We start from the raw sequence: 19,624 nt of genomic DNA on the forward strand, positions 1-19,624 counted from the left end.
AAAACGTAAAGAGGATGGATGGTGGTTCGAGGTTGGAAGCTCCTCCGGACCGGGTCTTTTGCAGGCGCTTTACGGAGTACTTTAGGAGCCATGGCTTGTGGCGGGGGCGGGGTTCTCGCGGAGTCGCACTACCTGGTAGCTACCTTAGTACCTTAGCAGCTTAGTACCTAGGTCAGTAGGAGGTAGCTATAGTGAGCGCCGTTTTCTAGGTACCTGCCGGCGTGATTATTTAGGTACCAAGTTGGCCTCGAGAAACTACACATCACAATTGTGAGGTTTTTCCTGCGGAAAAAAAAGAAACTGAAGCGTAAATGCTGGGGGCTGTTGATTCGCCTTTTACAGGAGAAAAGACTCAAATATATAAATTCATAAGAGAAAAATAAAGACAGATTTCAACTTGCAGTTCCTTGGCGCGCCAACCACCTGTACCGCCCGCAATTGTTAAGTCACTTTCTAATACCATCATCAGACATCCATCTTCAACTCGTTGGGTACTTTGCGAATCGCACATCTCTCTCTCTCTCCTCCGGTCCGTCCCTCTTTTCAGCTGACAATGTCCTCGTCCTTTGCGTCCAGGACCAGCATGTGACCGGGTGCATGCGCCATCACGACGCCCTTGAGTCCAGCCCGCATCACAGCCTCCTGCGGCGTCACGCCACAGCCCCAAAACACCGGCACCTCTTCTTCTTCTTCTTGATCGTCTTCCGCCGCCGCCTCCGCCGCCGCCTCCGCCTCCTTCTCCTGCTTCTGCTTCTGCTGCTGCAGTCTCTTCAGCTTCCCCAGCGCCGCTGTTCCGCACTCGCTCAGCGGCGCGTCGCCCCATTCCGGCTCGTCGACGTCGCGGATGCCCAGCGCCTCGAGGGCCTCCCAGCCCCACGCGATGGGCTCGCCGTGCGTCGCGCCGAACCGCCTCGTCACGGCCCGGACCCGGTCCACGTCGCGCCTCCGGTACGGCCGCATCGAGACGACGTACGTCGCCCCCGTGAAGACGCCCGCCGGGCACAGCGCCAGCGTCGTCCGGTACATGGGCACGTTGCGGCCCAGCGCCACGTGCCGCGGCCGCAGGCCCGCCGCCGCGAGCGCCGCCTCGAAGCTGTACGAGCACCCGACCAGGAACCCGACGTGCCGGCCCGTCCACTCCTCCAAGACGTCCCGGCAGTGCGACCGGGTCAGCTTCCCGTCCCGGTAGACCATGTACGCCGGAAGGTCGGTCCGCAGGTCGCAGCCCTCCATCGTCAGGCGCGGCGTGCAGCCCGTCACGCTGTCGAAGCTGCCCAGGCACGACGACTCGGCAATCAGGGGGCAAGGGACCGGGTTGCGCGCGCAGAGCTGCCTGAAGTCGTCTGCGTACTCAACCGGCAAGACCAGCATGTTGGCCTGCAAGAACCCTGGAGCGAGGCCCGCAGTCGGGCCAGCATGCTTCCCTTGGCGCGCTGCAAGACGAACGTCAAGGCCAGTCGTCGTGGCATAGTCTCGCCCAGCCATATTGGTTAATGCTGATAAAACAAGGAGAGATATCTCTTCAAGTAAAAATTCATTTCCAGTAGCCAACTGTAGTTGTTTTATTCCAGATGTAGCCCAGCATCGCCCGCGTCGTCGCCCGGATTTCATGACTCGTCAAGTGGGCTCCGGCACCTCGGACTTGAGCCTCCGCTGGCCATTTCCACCCATACTCTTCACTTCAAGCCTCATATTTCTCCATCTTGATTCTTGAAGCAAAGGAAGCTGGCTCGATATGAGGAGAAAGTTTATAAAATTGCTAGTGTGAGCCTGTAATATCAGAGTTAATTCTACTTTCTGCCTCTCGCAACGGCGAGCTCCAGCAAGCCGCTCCCCTGCCTGCTCATACAGCCAGACCACCTCCAAGCGGCGTACTCCCTGCCGGCCAAAAACTGTCTATTTCTGGGAACAACTAGACTGGCAATCGGACAAGCCCCCTTTCTACGTCGTTGCCGTCTTGGGAGTCCGGACAAGGGTACGCCTGACGTACGACCGAACCACACGCTTCGCGTCCGTAGCCCACCGCTTCACTCGATTGCTCACCCGTTCCGATTTCATCGACACACTTCTAGCGGGATTCTCGGTCATGATGGAGTCAAACTGGCTAGCTGAGCCAAGTATATGCTTTCCTGGCATCTTCGTGATCGGCTCGTTGTGGGTGCAATTGGGACCAGGTGCTGGCTTGGCCAGCATTGCTGGCACTATCTGGTTGGTGGGCCGTAATCGTAGAAACGAAAACTTTGGCTTGATGCCACGCACCACTGCCTCACCAGTCTCTGATTGCGCCGTCCGCATTTTCTCTACGGATTCATGGAAGGGTTCTAACCTCGGCAGCATGACATCTGCGCTTTCGACTGGAGTAGAAGGATATGAAAGATTGAACTGGTCAGACGGTTGGCACGATTCGCCTGCACTATTCCGTTGGTCGCCATCTGTGATCAAAGTCTCCTGCTGTTCGCAGTGGCCCGCTCTTCTCGCCGTTTCAGTCGTTGTCTCTGTTGCCCTCTCAATATTGATACGTGGTGGCTGTGCCACGTCGGCCAGTGCGTTACACTGCTTCAGACGATTGTTACGAATCACTGATCCAGTCTGAGTATTTTGCCCCTGGCCTAGCTGATTTCGAGATATCTTCAATTTCAACTTTGGGGGAGGTCTGACGTTGGTCATTGGCCTGCACTCGTCAGCGGAGCGTCGTTCTCGGCGGGCGCTATTCGCTACACTATTCGCCACAGCTGCGTACTCCGTGTCCGCGGATGACGATGGCGTACGAACACGCAGCTTGAGCTTTCCCGGGCTGCCTGAACGCAAAACGTTGCTTCGAAGAGATGATGACCGAGCCGGGGATGTGCCAGAATTATTCTTACTCTGCTTTTCGGCGTAGTTATGGGCCCCGTGATTGGGACCAGTATCGGGTATCTCTGCTGGAAGAGGTGGGAGTGCTTTCATGAACCTTTGATGCAGCTCAGTCTGACCCTTTTTCTCACGGCGAGGAGACAGCGGCTCCGGTGTGAGAGTCAACGTACCCTGTCCCGATGACAGCGGCTGCTCCGTCAGGGATCCGCTGGGACTGAGCGTTGGAGTGCCAGCCCGAGCGGTAGCCATATTACGCCGATGACGCTTCAAGTACGGGTTCTCCGTGGTTTCGATCTCATCCAGTGTCTCCATTGTTGATAATTTGCTGCTACGTCTGCTATGTCGCTCATCAACTTCATCCTCGTCACTGAGCTTCGAAAATGGGGACTTTGCCAGTCTCTCGAACGAAGAGAGCAGGGATGTGAAGTCCACAAATGCTGGATCTAGTGCCATGACATTTTTATTTAGACTTGATTGAGAGGCTCGCCTTGCATTCGACTTCATTTCCACATTCGGAGCTGCCACCTTCAGACCGTACTGCCTCTCCGTGGCAGGCAATCGCCGGGCTGCATTGGTGCCATTCAACAGACTTGTCTGGGTCTCTCCTCGTCTGCTGCAGAGCTCATCAGTGTAGGCATTCAAGTGTTCCGAAGCTGCCATTAGCTTATCTGCAGCTGCATTGGATATTGCATTCGCAATAGCCCTTTCGATCTCCTCGATGGAGTCGTCATGGCTTCCTTGCAGGTATGAGTCAAAGGACTCGTCGATACTGCTGTCTGTGTGATGATAGCCTCCCCTGTAACCAGAGTGTGCAGATTTAGATATTGGCAGATTCTCGACGGCTCCGTGCGCTTTCATATGCATGTCTTGCTGTAAAACGGCTGGCTTTGTCCCGCCAGCAGCTCTGTAGGGAACTGGAGAAAGTAGCTCGTCTGGCTGGTGGGTGCCCTCAGTATCTGGTTTGTTGAAATCCTCACTGTAATCATAGTAGATGGCAGGTCGCATCACTGGACAAGTACTGCTGGATGTCATTGGCCGCTGATACATCTCAACGATGGATGTCAAGCTCGCAGATCTACTGCTCTGGTCGGTTGAGCCCATGTAATACCGATCGGAGGGTCTTGATGCCCAAGACACGGTGGAACTCGGCGTCCAAGCACGTGCCGATGCTGTCATGTAGTGATTTGGACGCGGTGAAGATCTAGATGGTAGAGAGCTAGATGACTTGTTCATTTCGGCGCGGAGGGACAGTGGAGGGCCTCGTCTTTGATTGTTAAAAAGAGAGGCTTTGTAAAGATTGCGCGTTGCCTTTTGTTTATTGTCAGCAGTGATGCAAGTCGACACTGTAAGAGATTAGACGTACATGAGGGCCACGTTCGTACTCATTCATACTACTGTATTCCCTACCCCGTGCCACTGCCATCGTGGGCGAGGCCATACTTGTGCCTGGACGCCTCAAACGCGTAGGGTATGGTCCTGGTGTTCTCGATTTCTGCCAAGAGGCGTTTCGCATATGGGTGCTGTTGGATTGCACATGGCGTTGGCCACTAGGATACCTTGAGTGGGAGGTTGTTGGTGAGGCATCGTTGTCATTTCGAGACGGCGTAGAATTGTGAGCTATTGCATTTCGAGGCCCATATAGTGAAATAATCTCAGATGTCGTGTCTCTATACGATCGTGTCCTCCGCTCATGAGTTAGTCGTTCGTCTTCGAAGCTGCGCGCCGTTATGCCCCTAGAGAAGGAGCGGTCGTCGAGCCCACGCTTTGGACGGTGAGGTGCATGGTACGTGGCGGGTGATCCTCTATCGACAGCGAAATGATGATGATTGAAGCGGTTCAAGTCGCGTACCATCTTGTGCCGGGGCTGATGCGCTGTCAGGTACCGGGATGCGGCTGCGTTATCATCCACAGTCTGGAGAGGCCATCTTGCAAGCTCCAGCTCCGAGGCGGGAGGGCTCAAAGACCTTGAGATGAATCCCTGAGGTGCTGAGTTGCTAGAATGAAGACCAACAGCCTTTTGTGTTTGGGCGGTATCCATTCCGATTCGTGGAGGTCACTTGGCCCGTCTGGCGGCCGGCTGCCCGCAGGCCAAAGGATAAGAGTGTAGGGTCAACGCTGATAAATATAAGAATAAGTCGAATGACGGAAGCCAGAAGTGACTTCGGCGATCCAGGCCAGATCAAGACTGGGAACGTAGGTGGACACTGTTTTACAGCGAGAGCAAGTTTTCAAGTATATCGGAGCAAGATGTGCATTGCGTCGTCTGCCAAGGGCGTGGAATGCCGAGAGTGTAGAAGAAGATTCAAAATATTACGAGGATACATATTTTCTGGAGGAAACTGGCGGCGGCGGCGGACTGCTTCTGCCCTGCCATGCCTTCCCGCCTGCTCGTCTAGTTGGCGACATATTGTATGGCTGGCAAGAGCGTGAGGGCCAAGAGTAATGGCGGATATTCTTCACCTGCGACTACGAAGATGAAGGCGCGAGCGTGCGAGACGGACGGGCGAGTTGAGACCGGTTAAAAAAAATAAGCGAAAAAGAGAAAGAGGCAAAGAGAGAAGAAAGAAGTGCATTGTTGTATCCGGAATTGTTCAACAGTCACAAGATTGTCACAATATTCATACATGGCGATAGAGACGATAAAAGCGTGATGATGTTTGAGACGGTCGCATATAATGCCTCTGTTTGCGTGGTGTTGCTGCGAGACAAGGTGTCGGCGAGACAAGGCGTCGGCGAGACAAGACAAGAGGTTGGCACCTACCGATATGCTAGAAGGGGGAAGTTGGTGGCCATCTCAGAGTGATTCGCGCCGGCGACTGTGCACATTGTCAGCAGATTCGTCTTGTAGTCTCAGTTTCTTGTTCAAAGTCTTGGTCACGTCAGGCCAGGCCAGGCCAGCATCCATCATCTGGCACAAAAGAATGCTGCAGCACCTTCACGGACCCCGTCGATCTTTTGCTGTTTTTTTTTTGTCGTTTTTTTTTTTTAGTTTTTTGTTTCCCCTTATTGTCTTTGGGCCCCCTCTACCTCTTGTGCGGTAACCACTCATGATTCATCCACTCAACCACGTCAAAGCGAAGCCACGACAAGTTCTTTTTGCCCTGGTTCGGTTCACGAACCCGGCCGCTCACGTGCAAATGGGGCCCTCCTATCCCCCCCCCCCTCCTCCCCTGAAATGACCGTGGGGCTGTTCTGCGGTGATTGTCACAACTCCCCTGCGAGACACAAGCTGCATTGCAGAATTTGCTGACCCAACGGTATCACCACCAAGAAAAGAAGGGGAAAAAAATAAGCTACAATCTCGTCTTTTGTTTCGTATCGACTCTTATACTACCTCCCTCCCGACAACGCAGCGACCGCGTTGGCGTCATTCGTCCTTTTTCCCTTCCCCTGACTACTATTAGACCTGGCTTCGTCGCACCGCCGCCCCCCTCCTACTCAGTACTCAGTATCATGGTTGAAACTCTATCGACTTGGTTGGTACTCCGTAGTACTGAGTACCGTACATATGGCCGGACCCCCTTCTCGCACTTTGCAGCCAGGACGATCGGCACAACGCCACTTTCACTTCTGGGGTTAGTGACTGGACGACGAACCGTTTTTCTTGGATGTAATTTCCTGTGGCCCACCCGCTGGTAGCAACTTTGTGGTCCGTCGTATCGACAAGGAGACGGTGGGCGGGAGAAAATGTCACGAGTGACGAGAGTCTGGACTCGCGCTTCTGCCCTTGGGGTCTGGTCGAAGCCATGTATCCACCACTTGATCACTGCCCTTGGCTAGCACCAACCAACTATCCCTAGAAGCAGCCTGGCAGCCAAACGTAAAAAAGGTATTTGCTAATGAGCGCCACAGTTCTCCGCAAGCTAGTTCTTTCTAGACCTCCTTGTAGGTGCCGTTATTAGTACGGACAGAAAAAGGGTGGGTAGCATCAGAACAGAAAGAGACCCTTCAACTCCACACCCTCATCCGGGACCTGCTCGTCGCTGCGTGACCGGCGCCCGTTGTTTTAATAAAAAAAAAGCTGTAACCCTCAGTGTGTCACCGTCCTGTCGCATCGCTCTGGCTCGGCTCAGCAAGAACACCTCCATCTCAGTGCCGGCTTGGTTATATGGCGTCCCTTCCTTCCCGACCCCTCACCCAATATCACATCCAAACTTCAATATCTGCAACGACAAGGAGAATTAAAGGATCGGGAAATTTCAAAAAGAAAACCCGAGAGAATGTCTGGCAAGCCAGCGCTTCACATCACCATGCCGCCAAGGCGCATCTCCGACTATTCCGGCCCCCGCAGCCCGCGATTCCACGAGGACTTTGACGCTCCCTTTTCCGAGGCCATCATGAACGCCTCCCTCAACACCGTCGCCTCGGGGTCCTTTTCGCCCTCCCAGGAGCGCCCCAGTCTCGACGACTCGATCCGGCGCTCCTCCCCGGGCAGCTCCCTGCGCACGCCCTCGTTCCCTGCACAGTCGCCCACGGAGCAGTGGCGCGAGTTCCCCTGGAACCAAAAGACACAGCGCAAGGCCAGCGTCAACGACCGCGTACGCGGCTGGGCCAGGCGGTCTCTCATCTTCAAGAGCCGGCCTGCCTCGCCCGACGAACCGACCCAGAGGTCATTCGCAAAGGTGGACCAAGCAGCGGAAGCGGCCGCCACCGATACGCCGCCCAAATAACACACGGCAGCGTGCTCGCGCTGCTGAGCATCACGGTTGTGCATTTTCAACGAGAAATGAACGGGGCCGGAAGATTTATGGACGAAACTTATTTATTTTATTGGGAATGATATGGGAGGGACATATACCAGTGGCAAGAGAATCACTCACGGTCGGCGCTCTAGGGCTTGGCGTTTCATCTTCTTATTTTGTATATATAATAGCCGTTATCGAGCTACGCTCAGGAGTTGGCAAATCCACCTCTCCTTCTGTTTGGTTGATTTTACCCAGGTATAGCGGAAATCAAAAGACACCGCCCCCAATGATAAAGAGCCTCTGCTCTTCCTTCTTGGCCCACTGAACAATCTTGTTGGCGCCCTGTCCCATGGTGGCGCGCGACATGTTGGGCCCTCCCACGCAGAAGAGCTCAAACACCGGGGTGACCCACGCGAGTGACGTGGAATCCTCGCTCGTGTTATGCAAGATTTTGAGGTGCGCATGTTTGGCATGCACGGCAGCGTGCATTTCGTGGTACAGGCTCATTAGCCGACGGCGCTCGGCGATGGCGTCAAACGGCGGCTCCAGGGCGGCCATGCAGAATTGCACGTTGGCCTTGGACTTGTATAGGAAGTGGCTCATCGGGTTCCCCGGCACAATCTGCGCGACCCGTGGCCGCCCAGCCCGCGCGGCACCGCGGATCACGGCCAGGTGGCCGCTCTTCGCCAGCTGCTGGGCCACGTCGGCGCGCATCTTCTGTAGGCTAAAGAAGCTCTCCTTGTCGGTGCTGATCAGCACCATGGCGATCTGTTGGCTCGCGGGAGTCGCCTGCTCTTCGTCCGGCAAGGCTGCTGCTTCCTTTTGCGCTTCTTGGCCCTCGTCATGGAGGAAGCTGACATACATGTACAAGTAGCCCTGGTTGTTAAAGGCCGGCAGGCACAGCGGAATCCAGTTCTCCCCGCCTCCGCCTTTGATGCCGTCGGACTCGAAGAGCATGTTAAATATAAGCTGCAAGTCGCTTGGGTGTAGCGAGTGCCGCCGCGGACGAATGACGCTGACAAGTTTCCCGCCAGCAATGATGAGTCCGTATAGAAGCTTGTCTGAGCGGAGCTTCAAAAACGTATTATTGATTGAATGTCGCTGCGATTTGCGAAGCTTGAGGCACTCGAGTGACCCTAGTAGCGTCGTTGGTGAGCCTCTCGTAAACGTATCAGCAAGTGATGAGAGCAGCGATTCGGTGCCTTGGAGCGGCTTTCTCAGGTCCGACGACGGCCGGTGCACGAAAATTTTCTTCAGAGTTGGCAGCGTGAGGGTAGAGAGGATCTGCATGTAAAGTGCGTCGAGCTGTGCGCGCAGCTGCGAGTCGCTCTCCCCAAGCTTACTGACAGCCACAAAGTAGAGGGGGCCCCGGGTCAGCACCACGAACCTGGCGTCGCCGGCCGTGAACCCCAGTAACGGACTCTTGGCGCCCTCGTAGAACGATATTATAGTTTGCATGACTCCTATTGACGAGTTTATGAGCATCAAGTCTCCGTGGCGACTCCAAATCGGCTTTCCGGCAGACGAGAGAATCATGTAATGCTTGAGCTTTGCCTTCCACGTGGCGACTCGCGAAGCATCGTCCACCTCCTCGGTTGCCGTTGCCGGCACCGGTTCAAACTCTGCTTCAAACTCTGCCAACGCATCACCTCGTCGATGACGGCTAGTCTCGAACGGCTGGACAGTCGGCGCCTGCGAGCGCAGCATGTTCCAGGCGATGCTGCGCTTGCTCAGGTCGCCGACAAACAGACTTGCGATATCACCAGCCGGTCGCATCGTCGGCGCAAAGCTCATGACGCTCGCTCCATCATCCCCTTCCCCTCCCGAGTAGCTTCCTTTGTAACCAGGCGAAGCATGACCGCTAGACACTGGTGTTGACACAGATCTCGCAGTAGGGGTCTGGAATGTGCCTCGTGATCCGTCGGGAAAGGACAGTGTCTGGATGTCGACAGTCGTTAACGCAGTGGTCGCCTGGCCGGCGTATGGCTTTGAAGCGGCCGAATCGTTTTGCGGTTCTTGCGATGCCTGGCCTGGCCCAGCAGCCGGCACGTTGTCATCTGCCATTGCGTAGCTTGAATGTCTCGACCGACGTCATCGTATGTTGTGCTGGAATAGCCGGCCCAATGCCGGCGATGCCCTCGAATTCGTCTCAAGGGCCTAGTCTCCGTGTCATTTCGGCATAAACCTTCAAGAATCCCGGCAGCGGGCGGCGCGTAGATGTATTTCAACGGTAGGCGATGTGGGAGAGGTTGGGTGCGGTGGGGTGACACAAGTTCTGAGGACAAGTGACGACAGCTGACGAAACTGTGGAGGTTGCTGTGCAAGGGCTAGTAAAATATCGACAAGACTTTTTTTTTCGAGGATATCATTTATTTTGTATTGTTTGAATTTTTGTTTCCTTTCTTGCTTTTGCTGCCCTTCCCCTTTTTTTTTCCTCGTCACTTCCATGTTTTGACAAAGATTCTTTCCTACTCTTCCACGTCTTTTTCTCCTACTAGCTCGCTTCCTGCGACTGTTATGTTGGCCTTCTGGTAACCTCACAACTGCTTGACAAGTATAACTTTCTCTCTGCTACGAAAAAAAAAAAAAAAAAAAAATCACACACCATAGCTGCCGTCTTCTCATAATATGTGGCTGCATTCCAGCTTCTGAACCGTTATCCTGGGCAAGACCAATACTCAGGCCTGCTTCATACCCTGTAGTTGTCCATGTTCGGCGCCAATGTAAATAGCATCTAGCTCGACACACTCTGGAATACTAGATTTGGTAGCTGATGGAGGCAGACTGTACAGTAGCACAGTTTTGAGTTTTTCAGTCTCAGGTCGCTTTGCAATATTGCGAGCTACCGCTGGAACCAAAAGAACCGCTATAGAACCCCCAACAGTAAAAATATTGTTAAAGTAAGATTCTAGTTCAAAATTGGCAAGTCTAAAGTAGCCACCCAGGAGAGCCTCCCTTGGGTTCTTGTCCGGATGCTCCAGCGTCAAGATGATGGTGTCCTTGTCAAGGTTGGCGAGGAGCCGAGCTGCGCCTGTGAGATGACCCCCAGAGCCTGGAAGAAGAGTATAAACAGTGTCTTTGTGCCCGCGGCGGGCTGTATTGAGCTGTCATGATGTTGAACCTGTTGATTCATATTCGCGCCATGTAGATGCGTGCGAGATGAACGCCTTTGCCAGTACTTGAGGTGACAAAATAGAGACCAAGAATCCAATAGCACTATCTCCAGTCAATCTTTGTTGCACTTCAACTGAAAAAAAAAAAAAAAAAAATTGTGCGACTCACCCGATATTGGGTTCTACCAAGTCATTGGTCATGAAACTTATTAGATATGCGTACTGCGCGCTGGAAAGACCGAACTTCTTCAGATTGCTGTCAGAGTCACTGTCAGTCTCGAGAATTTCCACAGCAACTAGCATGAACGCACTGATAGCTTCATCAAGCTTTCCCCTGTCCACAAGCGTAGTTGACGGTTGATTCATAGGCAATGAAGGACCCCTGAGTCTCGGTGCCTGGAGAGCTTCGCGCGTGAACCGACCCTCAGGCACAAAAATAGTCGATTTCTTGAGCAGTGTTTCTTGGCGAGGATATCCTAAAATAATATGAGAGTCAACACCGCCCCAGCCTGAAGCTGATACAGCAGTCATGTCATCTCTGCAAAGCTTTGTAGGGCTCATGGCAAGATCAATCGGCAGGGTTGGATTGATCATGCCATTAGGGCTCTCAAGGCCCTTGGTAGGTGGGATTACTCCGGCCTGCATCGATTTGCAGATCTTGATGAGTGAAACGAGACCAGAAGCATGCTGGGCATTGCCAATGTTGCCTTTGGTTGACCCAACGGTGAAGCGGTGAGAACTTCCCAGCTCCCTTACCGCGAGGGCAAGCCCTTCCAGCTCCAGCGCATCTCCGATGGGGGTACCACTGCCGTGAATTTCCGCATAGCGCAACCTATTAGGTGGACGACCTGCCGTCGCCCAGGCAGACTTGATGACCTCTGCCTGCCCACGGGGCGAGGGAACCTGGTAGCCGACTTTTTCCAACGCTCCATCAGACCCGATCGCAGTACCCAGGATTCGGGCGTACATGGGAGTCTCATCAAGCACCGCAGAGCTATAACGCTTCAGTACCACGCACGTAACAGCATCAGCCGGTACGGTGCCGTCAGCTTGTGCGTCGAATGGACGACATACTCCGCTGGAAGAAAATATTTGCCCTTCCTGCGTACTATAGCCGCCTTCGAATAGTTGCACTGAGACTCCCCCCACGATAGCAGTGTCACAACGCCCTAGGCGGAGGGAATCAAACGCCATAGACAAGGCAACGCTGCTACTGGCACAATTCGTCTGGACAGTCACATTCGGTCCTCTGACATTGAGGTGGTACGCTGTGCGAGCAGAAATAGACGGAGCCACCATTGCGCGATTCTCCCTCAGGAACGGATTCGTGGCCACCGACTCTGTATACAAGTGATAGCTGTTGTTAGCACAGCCGACGAAAAGGCCAGTGCGGGCGCCAAGCTCCGAATTTCTTCCATCGCCCATTTCGTAGCCGGCGTCTGTCAATGCTTCGTATGCAACCTCCAGGAATAGCCGTTGTTGAGGGTCCATCTCCGTGGCCTCTTCGCGAGATAGATGCCAGAATTTGTGGTCAAACTCCTCCACATTGTCGAGCGTTCCAGCTTGGGGTACCCAAAGGTTTCCTGCGAGGGTCTTTCGCTCCCTAGCATTGCAGGCAGGCTTGATGCCAGAGTAGTCCTGCATCAGCTTCTGATAAAATTCGTCTGGAGTTTTCGCGCCCGGAAAGCGACCAGCAAGACCGATGATGGCGACGCCATCAAGGTCCACGTCGTCGTCACCTAATACTGACGTGGCAGCAGTAACAGGGGCGGAACGTCTAGAAGTCATTCCGGATACAATAGCGGAATGGCGTGACGCTATCCTGCTCGTCGCCCTACTACCACCGCTGCTGAACGGAGTGTCAGCCCTGCTTCGTCGCTGATGTGGAAGCTCGAAGTTTTTCATTGCAACTTTTTTGGTCTTTGATGTCTTAACTCTCTTGATAATAGGAGGGGTTGCGAAAAGATTGACTTGATTTTTGATCGTAGACTGATGAAATAGATCAACAAGACGAACAGACTTGCTGGGAAAAGCACTCTTAAGACCCTCGTAGAGTTTGGGCACCAGAAGACTGTGGCCGCCAATGTCAAAGAAATTGATATCGGATGCTGGAGCGTCCTTGAGATCCAGCACATCCGCCCAGATTCTGCCAATGGTCTTTTCGTCGTCCTCATGGGAGTCTGAATCGGGACTGTCGCTGTGGTTCTCGCAAGAGTCCTCTTCCGAGCTAGACGATGCCGCCACAGAGCTGAATTTTGACAGATAGCGGCTGCGTTCTCGTCGTACAGTAGCGTGATCGGTTTTTCCGCTTGTAGTTTTCGGCAGAGCATTAACCGTTATGAACCTTGAGGGGACCTTGTAAGGAGCCAGTAAGGTCCTCAATTGGTGGAGGAGTAGCTCGGTTGAGACGGACTCTGGGGTAATGAGCGCCACCATTTCCCTTCCATCCTCGGAGGCCAGAACGGACGCTTCAGTGACTCCGATTCGCGTATCAAGTATGGCACTCTCAATCTCCTCTGGAGCTATACGAAAACCTCTCACTTTCAGCTCTCGATCCATACGACCCATGATGACGACCGAACCGTCCTGCAGCATTTGACCCTTGTCGCCAGTGCGATACGTTCTCTCACCAGAGTCACCATGGACTACAAAACTTCTCGCTGTTTGTTCGGGAAGATTCGAATACCCACGGGCTACCTGACTACCCGAGAAACAAATCTCACCAGTACGCCCGGCGCTGAGAATGGCACCGAAGCCTTCGGAACAGATGGTGATGGTCGTGCCAGGGTTAGCACGTCCTACAGTGATAATGTTTGGTACTGGCGTGCTGCTTCGATATATTTTGCTGAATGAAACGGCGACTGCACCTTCTGTTGGACCATATGCGTTGACTAGATCCACACGGGTATGCCATTTCCCTAGAAGCTCGCGAGAAACAGCCTCTCCGCCTACAGAAATAAGCTGAAGACTCGGCAAAGGCCGGCCAAAGGGGAGTGTTTCAAGAGCGGTTGGCGTTATTTGCATAAACGACACCCTGTTGTCTTCAATAACATCCGCGAGATAGTCTCCGACAAGGTGTTTTGGATTTTCTGCAAAACATAGGCAGCCACCGGAGCAAAGGGCTGTTGTCCATTCCAGAATCGAAGCGTCGAAAGCGAAGGATGCCAGTTGCAGGATGCGAGAACCGTATCCGCACTGGTAATGGCTAGATGCGGCTTTCACGAAGCTTGAGATATTTCCATGCTCAACCATCACCCCCTTTGGTTTGCCAGTTGATCCTGACGTGTAGATCATATAGGCAAGCGTGGAGTCTGTAGTGCTGAACTTGGCAGCGCTCACTTCGTCGCTATTCACTTTGAACTGAGAAGCCCTTAAATTGTAAGCATCGACTGTTTCCTCGTCGACGATCAAACGTGGTTTGCAATTCTCGATGACGGCATTCACCTGACTGGTGGGCGCATCGACGTCTAGATAGACGAAGGCTGCGCCGCTCTTGAGGATCGCCAAAATCCATTCAATAATAGGGAAGCCCCGTTGAAGATGAATAAGGATCCGATCTTCAGACTTGGATCCCTGTTGCAGTAGGAACTGGGCCTTCTTCTCCGTGGAGCTGTACAATTCTCCATACGTCACAGTTCCCAGTTCCTTGGAGGAGAGCGCAGGGCAGCCTGGGCTTGTTTCGGCATGGGCATCGAACCACTGATGAATGTGCACCAGAGGATTGCCTGTGCTGGATTCGGTCGGGTTTTGTTTTGGCAGCGAGATGTGTTTTGGCAGCCATGGTAGCATTCCTCGAAGCTTCACGCCTTCAACTTTGCTTAATGCACATAGGTGCGTCCACTGCATCTTCATCTCTCCAATCAAAGTAGAAGAGAAGACTCTGGGGTTATATATAACACCAAGTTTGACATCTTCTTCATACTCCAAAAAGCACACGAAGAGATCCCAAGGCCCCTCGACTGGGAAAAGGCGACACCCTGTATTTGCCAGTTTCGGAGAATATGTAACTGCAACTTTCGGCGTCTGGTAGTCGTTTCCGGACTCGCGAGATGCTTTTGCTAGTTCGACGGCGGGAAAAAGCTCCGACTTTTTGACAGCACTGAGATTTTTGCCCATCGCGGACACGAGCGAATGAAAGGTGTCATTGCCCTCCTGAAGAGTCTGCCACAGGGGCATCTTTACTGGAAGGGCATTGGCAAACTGCCCCACGCATGAAGAGCTCATCTCGCGAGGTCGGCCGCCAAATCCTACCGACAAGACCTCTTCTTTGCCTAGAGGCGGCCGTGTACGGTCGGCAATGAGAAGGCCGACCAAAGTCGTTGCAACCCGAAACCACGACGTTTTATAAAGTTGACTCCAGTCATCTAATTGCTGGAAAGAATTGTTAGAAGACATTATGAGATGACATGTCGATTGGGAACAACTCTCACCGACTTGCGAAATGAAGTCCACGCGTCGATAGATCGATAAGGCATGTCGGTACTGGACTGGGACTGTGATGGGACTAAGTGTGCAGGCCAGGGACTTGCATTCATATTGTGTATCTGATCGAGTAGCGTTCTTTGTGCCGCCTTGTAGGCCTCAGTCTCCATCCACGCTCGCTACACGTCAGAAGTCAGCTTATCTGTATCGGCCACAATGCCTGGCTTCAATCTGGAACACACCTCCATCATATGCATGTCTCTGAAGGATATAGCTGGAGGAAGTTTTTGATCTGATGAATCGAGCAGAGCCAAGAACTCCTGTGAAAGAATGCTCATAGATTGCCCGTCGACGACGATATGGTGCCCGACGACATACACTCGAAACGTGTCGGGGTCTTGGAGTATGACCCATCGAACTGGAAGCTCTCTATCCAGGCAAATGGGTTGATGCAGAATCTCTGTGATTGTTGATTGTGATATTGTATCTCTGAAGCGCTGAACAAGTCGGACTTCAGGATCGACCGAGCCGGCTCGATATTCGACGACATGCGGCTTGTTATTCACCAGCTGGATGCTACATCGGAGCGTGGCATGTCTCGCTGTCAACTCATTGATAGCTATTTCATTTTGTTTAGTACAAAGTTTTGATAGTTCTATTGTTTCTTGGCTCATACTTACCTTCAGTGATGTCTGAGACGGCAGGCAGCCGGCGGCCTGATGTTTGGAGATTCCATTCAAGAGTCAGATTGTATTTTGTTCCGAGGGGACTAGCCTGATAGTCATTCCACATCGCTTCTTGACTTTTTGTCAGAGGATATACTGCTTGGCTAATAGCTGCTTTCATGTGCGTAGGCGAGCCGGAGGTTGCAGGTCGGCTGCTCCGGGCAGGGCCTGAGATGAGACACATCTCGGCATCAAATAAAACCATCTTGACAGGTGACCACTACACAAGAAAGTTGAAGTAAAAGAAGAATTGCAAACTCCAAGTTGACTCTGCTTTTTTCGAGAAATTTCTTTACAATTTGTCTCTTGGAATTATACGGAAAAGATGGGCACATAGCTTTTAGCAACGATATTTATACACAGACCTTGGTCACGGCTTAACTTGGGTTTACCTAATTTTTAGGCTTAATGCGGCTCTATGGAAGCTTTTTCTTTTCTTTTTCTTCTGATTTCTACTTCTGTTATTGGATTATACCCGAACCCAAGACCCGGCTTATTGTTCGAGGTACTATTGCAGAAAGTGGCTGAAGGAATCAGACTACGCATACATGGGTTTACGCGGACACCAGGTGTTTCTGATGAGAACTTGGGCGATCCTATACAAGCTTGGGTCGTCGCATTAGCTAGCAGAAGAAATTTTCTCTTCTCTTCAAATACCGGTGCATGCAATTTGCAAAAGACGGATCTAAAGCCAATTGCTGACTGGCTGAAGCGCCCGGTGGACCGTTCGTTCAAAGCATCACTCAGAATGAGTGAGGTCCAACAGTATTCTCGGGGCATGTTTTCAGCCATGGTGAATAGAATGATTGCCCTCGAAGAGGTGTAACTTGTAGTTCGTTCATTCCCTCTTGCTCCTAGGCACCTCCGTCTGGGCAGCCCAATTGTGGCAAGGCAAAATCACAGAATATGACAGGGGACCAGGTCAACTTGAATTGCATGGTTGCGGATTCTTGGTAAGTCAATATTTGGACTAGTCTTTCCCCTCGGAGGACTTGTGCAGAGCGTCGACTTTTGAGAGGGATTCTTTGCCACGGTCGTATTGCCGGAACCCACTGCTCGGCCGTTGACGGATTGAGATCTCACCATGTAACGCCCCAGCCCTGTGCCCTTCGTATGGTATATGAATACTGCTGGCGGATGCCGGTTGACAGTATCGGGCTTCTAGACCCTTGCTCCGGCATGTGGGACATTAATAGTTGCCTCCGGGTAGGTATCCGCCTCAGAAATTTCACCCTGCATACATTTGACTGCGACCATAGGCAGACCTAAACACACGCCACCTATTCTGCCTGGTTAGTCAAAGCCGTTATAAGCCGCGTACACTACGCTCCTATTTGACACTTTCCTCAGAGTGAAAGCTCGGGATTTTATTTCTCAGAAAACTCATTCGATTTTTCTTGTTTTTCTTTCTTTTTTTTTCCCCAATCATCTTCTTTCAGACGGTGTTAATTCCACTAGCCAAGTTTGCGTGCGTTTTTTTACATAATTTCTATTCCTTCTCAACTATTCACTCGCCATGGTCACCAAGTCAGTTGGGAAAGGGGCTGCAATAGCTACGCTGGCCATTGTGTAAGTTGATCACTATTCCCGAGCCTCAACTGTTTCTTCTTCTCATACCGTCAAGATGTCTTGTATTCTTCATCGACATCGCCAACCTTGGTATGGCCAATATTGCTTTGCCTACTATTCAAAAGGATCTCGGCTATGATGAGGGCTCATTGCAGTGGATACTGACAGCTTATGCTCTAACTGTAAGTCATGTGGCACTGAAAGCTATTGTATCATTTCCTGCTCCATCAATCGCTCACCGGAGGTAGTTTGGCGGGTTCTTAATGGTCGGTGGTCGGGTTGGTGACATCTTCGGACAGAGAGCCACCCTGATCGTAGGAATGACTGGATTTAATGCTGGAACTCTTATTTGTGCTCTTGTAAACGACAAGATTGCCCTGATAATAGGAAGAGCGATTCAAGGCATCGCCGCAGCTTTCACAATCCCAGCAGCACAGTCCATGGTCGCCTTGTCTTTTGAAGATCCGAAGTCTCGAGTTCGTGCATTTGGAGTCTGGGGTGCGTCGGGGTCTAGTGGATTTGTGTGAGTACAGCGATGCTCTCACTGCTGTTATTTCTTTCCACTGACGAGTCTTTCTGTGATATAGCTTCGGCCCCATCTTCGGTGGCCTCTTCACTTCCCTGGTAACATGGAGATGGGTAAGTTTTTGATGCTACGGCGCACTCGAAATTCGCACCGCGCTCACAATCTGGATGCAGATTTTTTGGCTGTCTCTTATCATAGAGTGCGCTGTCGAGATCGTCGCACTTGTTTTTCTTTTCACCGATAATCTCCCCGGCGCGCCGACAAGTGCCCCCAAAGACGAACACGGTCGAATACTTTGGTCGGAGCTTGCCACGCGGTTGGACCCTGCTGGCACCTTCTTATCTATTATTTCTCTCATATTGCTAGTCTATGGCCTGACTACAGGAAATGTGCATGGGTGGAGCAAAGCAGATGTGATTACGACTCTGGTTGTGGCCGTGGTATTGCTCGTCGCTTTCGCTCTTGTGCAAGTTCAATTCTCTGCAGATCCTATTCTGCCTCGATACTTGTGGAGTGATCGCATTAAGATGTTGGGCTGTCTCATGGCTGCTCTAACCTATGCAATTTGGCAAGGGAGCAACTACCTGTTGACCTTGGAGCTTCAAAGTCAGTATCAACGTAAGGCAAGAACTTTTAACAATACCTAACCTTTTTCTTAAACAGGCTTCGGGTTCTCACCATTATCTACAGCGCTTCGATTCCTTCCCCTAGGCATCACAGCAATGTGTGTAAATTTTGTTATCCCTGTCGCGATCCAGCGCGTTCAAGCCCGCACTTTGCTCCTGATTAGCTGGCCAGTTTGTGCCGCTGGGCTTGCGCTCTTGGCGGCTATGACGAGCAGCGGAGACTATTGGCGACTGTGCCTCCCCGGTGAGATTCTTTACATTGCCGGAGTTGGCACAATCTATTTTGTCGGAAATGTCAAGGTAGTTGCTACGGCAAAAGCAGAGGAACAGGGCACTGTCTCCGGGGTGTATAATGTAAGTATCCCATAACATTGCATGTGTGCTAGCTTGTACTGACTATCGCAAGATGTTTCTGAATATTGGCGGCGCAGTCCTCGGAGTCGCCGTTCTAACTGTCATCTCTGATTCGGTGACATCTAATCAAGGTGGAAAGGACAATCCAAGCGCTCGTTTAGATGGATATCGGGCGGGATACTATGGTACAGTTGGCATGGCTATCATTGGCTTCATTACGGCATTTTTCTTCTACGATAGCCCAGTTTTAGAGGATTCAAAGAAGTCGCCTGTCGTTGAAGAGAATCTAGAAGCATCGTCGAATGCCAGCAGGGAGTTGTCACCGGGGTGTCTGGACGAGAAAACTGATTGAGGCAGCCCTACAACAGTGCAGCGTCCAAGCTCGACTCTTTCCTTGTACGTCCATTGACTAACTCTCATGAGCGAATAAAAAAAATGGGCATAGGTTTTGCCAAAGAATCATTTGCGCCCGCCTATTAGGTGAATAAAAAACAAAGCAAACTGCATGTGGATAAATTCATGCAACCTGGCTTACACGTAGCGTAGTTAGTAGGACCGGCCTGTTGTACAAGCACACGGTGATTTTTCATCCAAGAAGTCTTGGACAAATCTTCTGATGCGATGCCCTGATTCATAGAAGAGAAATTTTACATTACATTGAAGAAGCTTTGTTGTGTTCCTCCCCCCAAAATTCTGTCTTGCTGGTGGCTTGTAGCTGGTGGTGCCTGGCTGTACTCAGTATGTACCGTAA

The 19,624-nt window shown here is 52.0% G+C and overlaps 6 protein-coding genes across 6 annotated transcripts; 2 read left to right on the plus strand and 4 right to left on the minus strand.

The window, feature by feature from the left end:
- Positions 1-543: 543 nt before the first annotated feature.
- On the minus strand, positions 544-1,485 carry V2A60_005271 (uncharacterized protein; the record flags this gene model as incomplete). The annotated part of the gene is made up of 1 exon (XM_083256583.1): positions 544-1,485. One exon carries the CDS (start codon positions 1,483-1,485, stop codon positions 544-546), a length of 942 nt encoding a protein of 313 aa, XP_083112709.1.
- Positions 1,486-2,663: 1,178 nt separating this feature from the next.
- V2A60_005272 (uncharacterized protein) lies at positions 2,664-3,306 on the minus strand (the record flags this gene model as incomplete). The annotated part of the gene is made up of 2 exons (XM_083256584.1): positions 2,664-2,671; positions 2,769-3,306. The coding sequence occupies 2 exons, from the start codon at positions 3,304-3,306 to the stop codon at positions 2,664-2,666; spliced, it is 546 nt and encodes a 181-aa protein (XP_083112710.1).
- Positions 3,307-7,103: 3,797 nt separating this feature from the next.
- On the plus strand, positions 7,104-7,523 carry V2A60_005273 (uncharacterized protein; the record flags this gene model as incomplete). The annotated part of the gene is made up of 1 exon (XM_083256585.1): positions 7,104-7,523. One exon carries the CDS (start codon positions 7,104-7,106, stop codon positions 7,521-7,523), a length of 420 nt encoding a protein of 139 aa, XP_083112711.1.
- A 282-nt stretch (positions 7,524-7,805) lies between these two features.
- V2A60_005274 (guanine nucleotide exchange factor MON1) lies at positions 7,806-9,602 on the minus strand (the record flags this gene model as incomplete). Its single annotated transcript, XM_083256586.1, has 1 exon — positions 7,806-9,602. The coding sequence occupies one exon, from the start codon at positions 9,600-9,602 to the stop codon at positions 7,806-7,808; it is 1,797 nt and encodes a 598-aa protein (XP_083112712.1).
- A 1,214-nt stretch (positions 9,603-10,816) lies between these two features.
- Positions 10,817-16,003, minus strand: V2A60_005275 (uncharacterized protein; the record flags this gene model as incomplete). The annotated part of the gene is made up of 4 exons (XM_083256587.1): positions 10,817-15,022; positions 15,082-15,252; positions 15,316-15,692; positions 15,754-16,003. The coding sequence occupies 4 exons, from the start codon at positions 16,001-16,003 to the stop codon at positions 10,817-10,819; spliced, it is 5,004 nt and encodes a 1,667-aa protein (XP_083112713.1).
- Positions 16,004-18,723: 2,720 nt separating this feature from the next.
- Positions 18,724-19,225, plus strand: V2A60_005276 (uncharacterized protein; the record flags this gene model as incomplete). The annotated part of the gene is made up of 2 exons (XM_083256588.1): positions 18,724-18,873; positions 18,926-19,225. 2 exons carry the CDS (start codon positions 18,724-18,726, stop codon positions 19,223-19,225), a joined length of 450 nt encoding a protein of 149 aa, XP_083112714.1.
- Positions 19,226-19,624: the final 399 nt, after the last annotated feature.

The sequence above is a fragment of the Cordyceps javanica genome, chromosome 3 (assembly GCF_051103115.1).
Source record: "Cordyceps javanica chromosome 3, complete sequence".
Classification (NCBI taxonomy): Eukaryota; Fungi; Ascomycota; class Sordariomycetes; order Hypocreales; family Cordycipitaceae; genus Cordyceps; species Cordyceps javanica.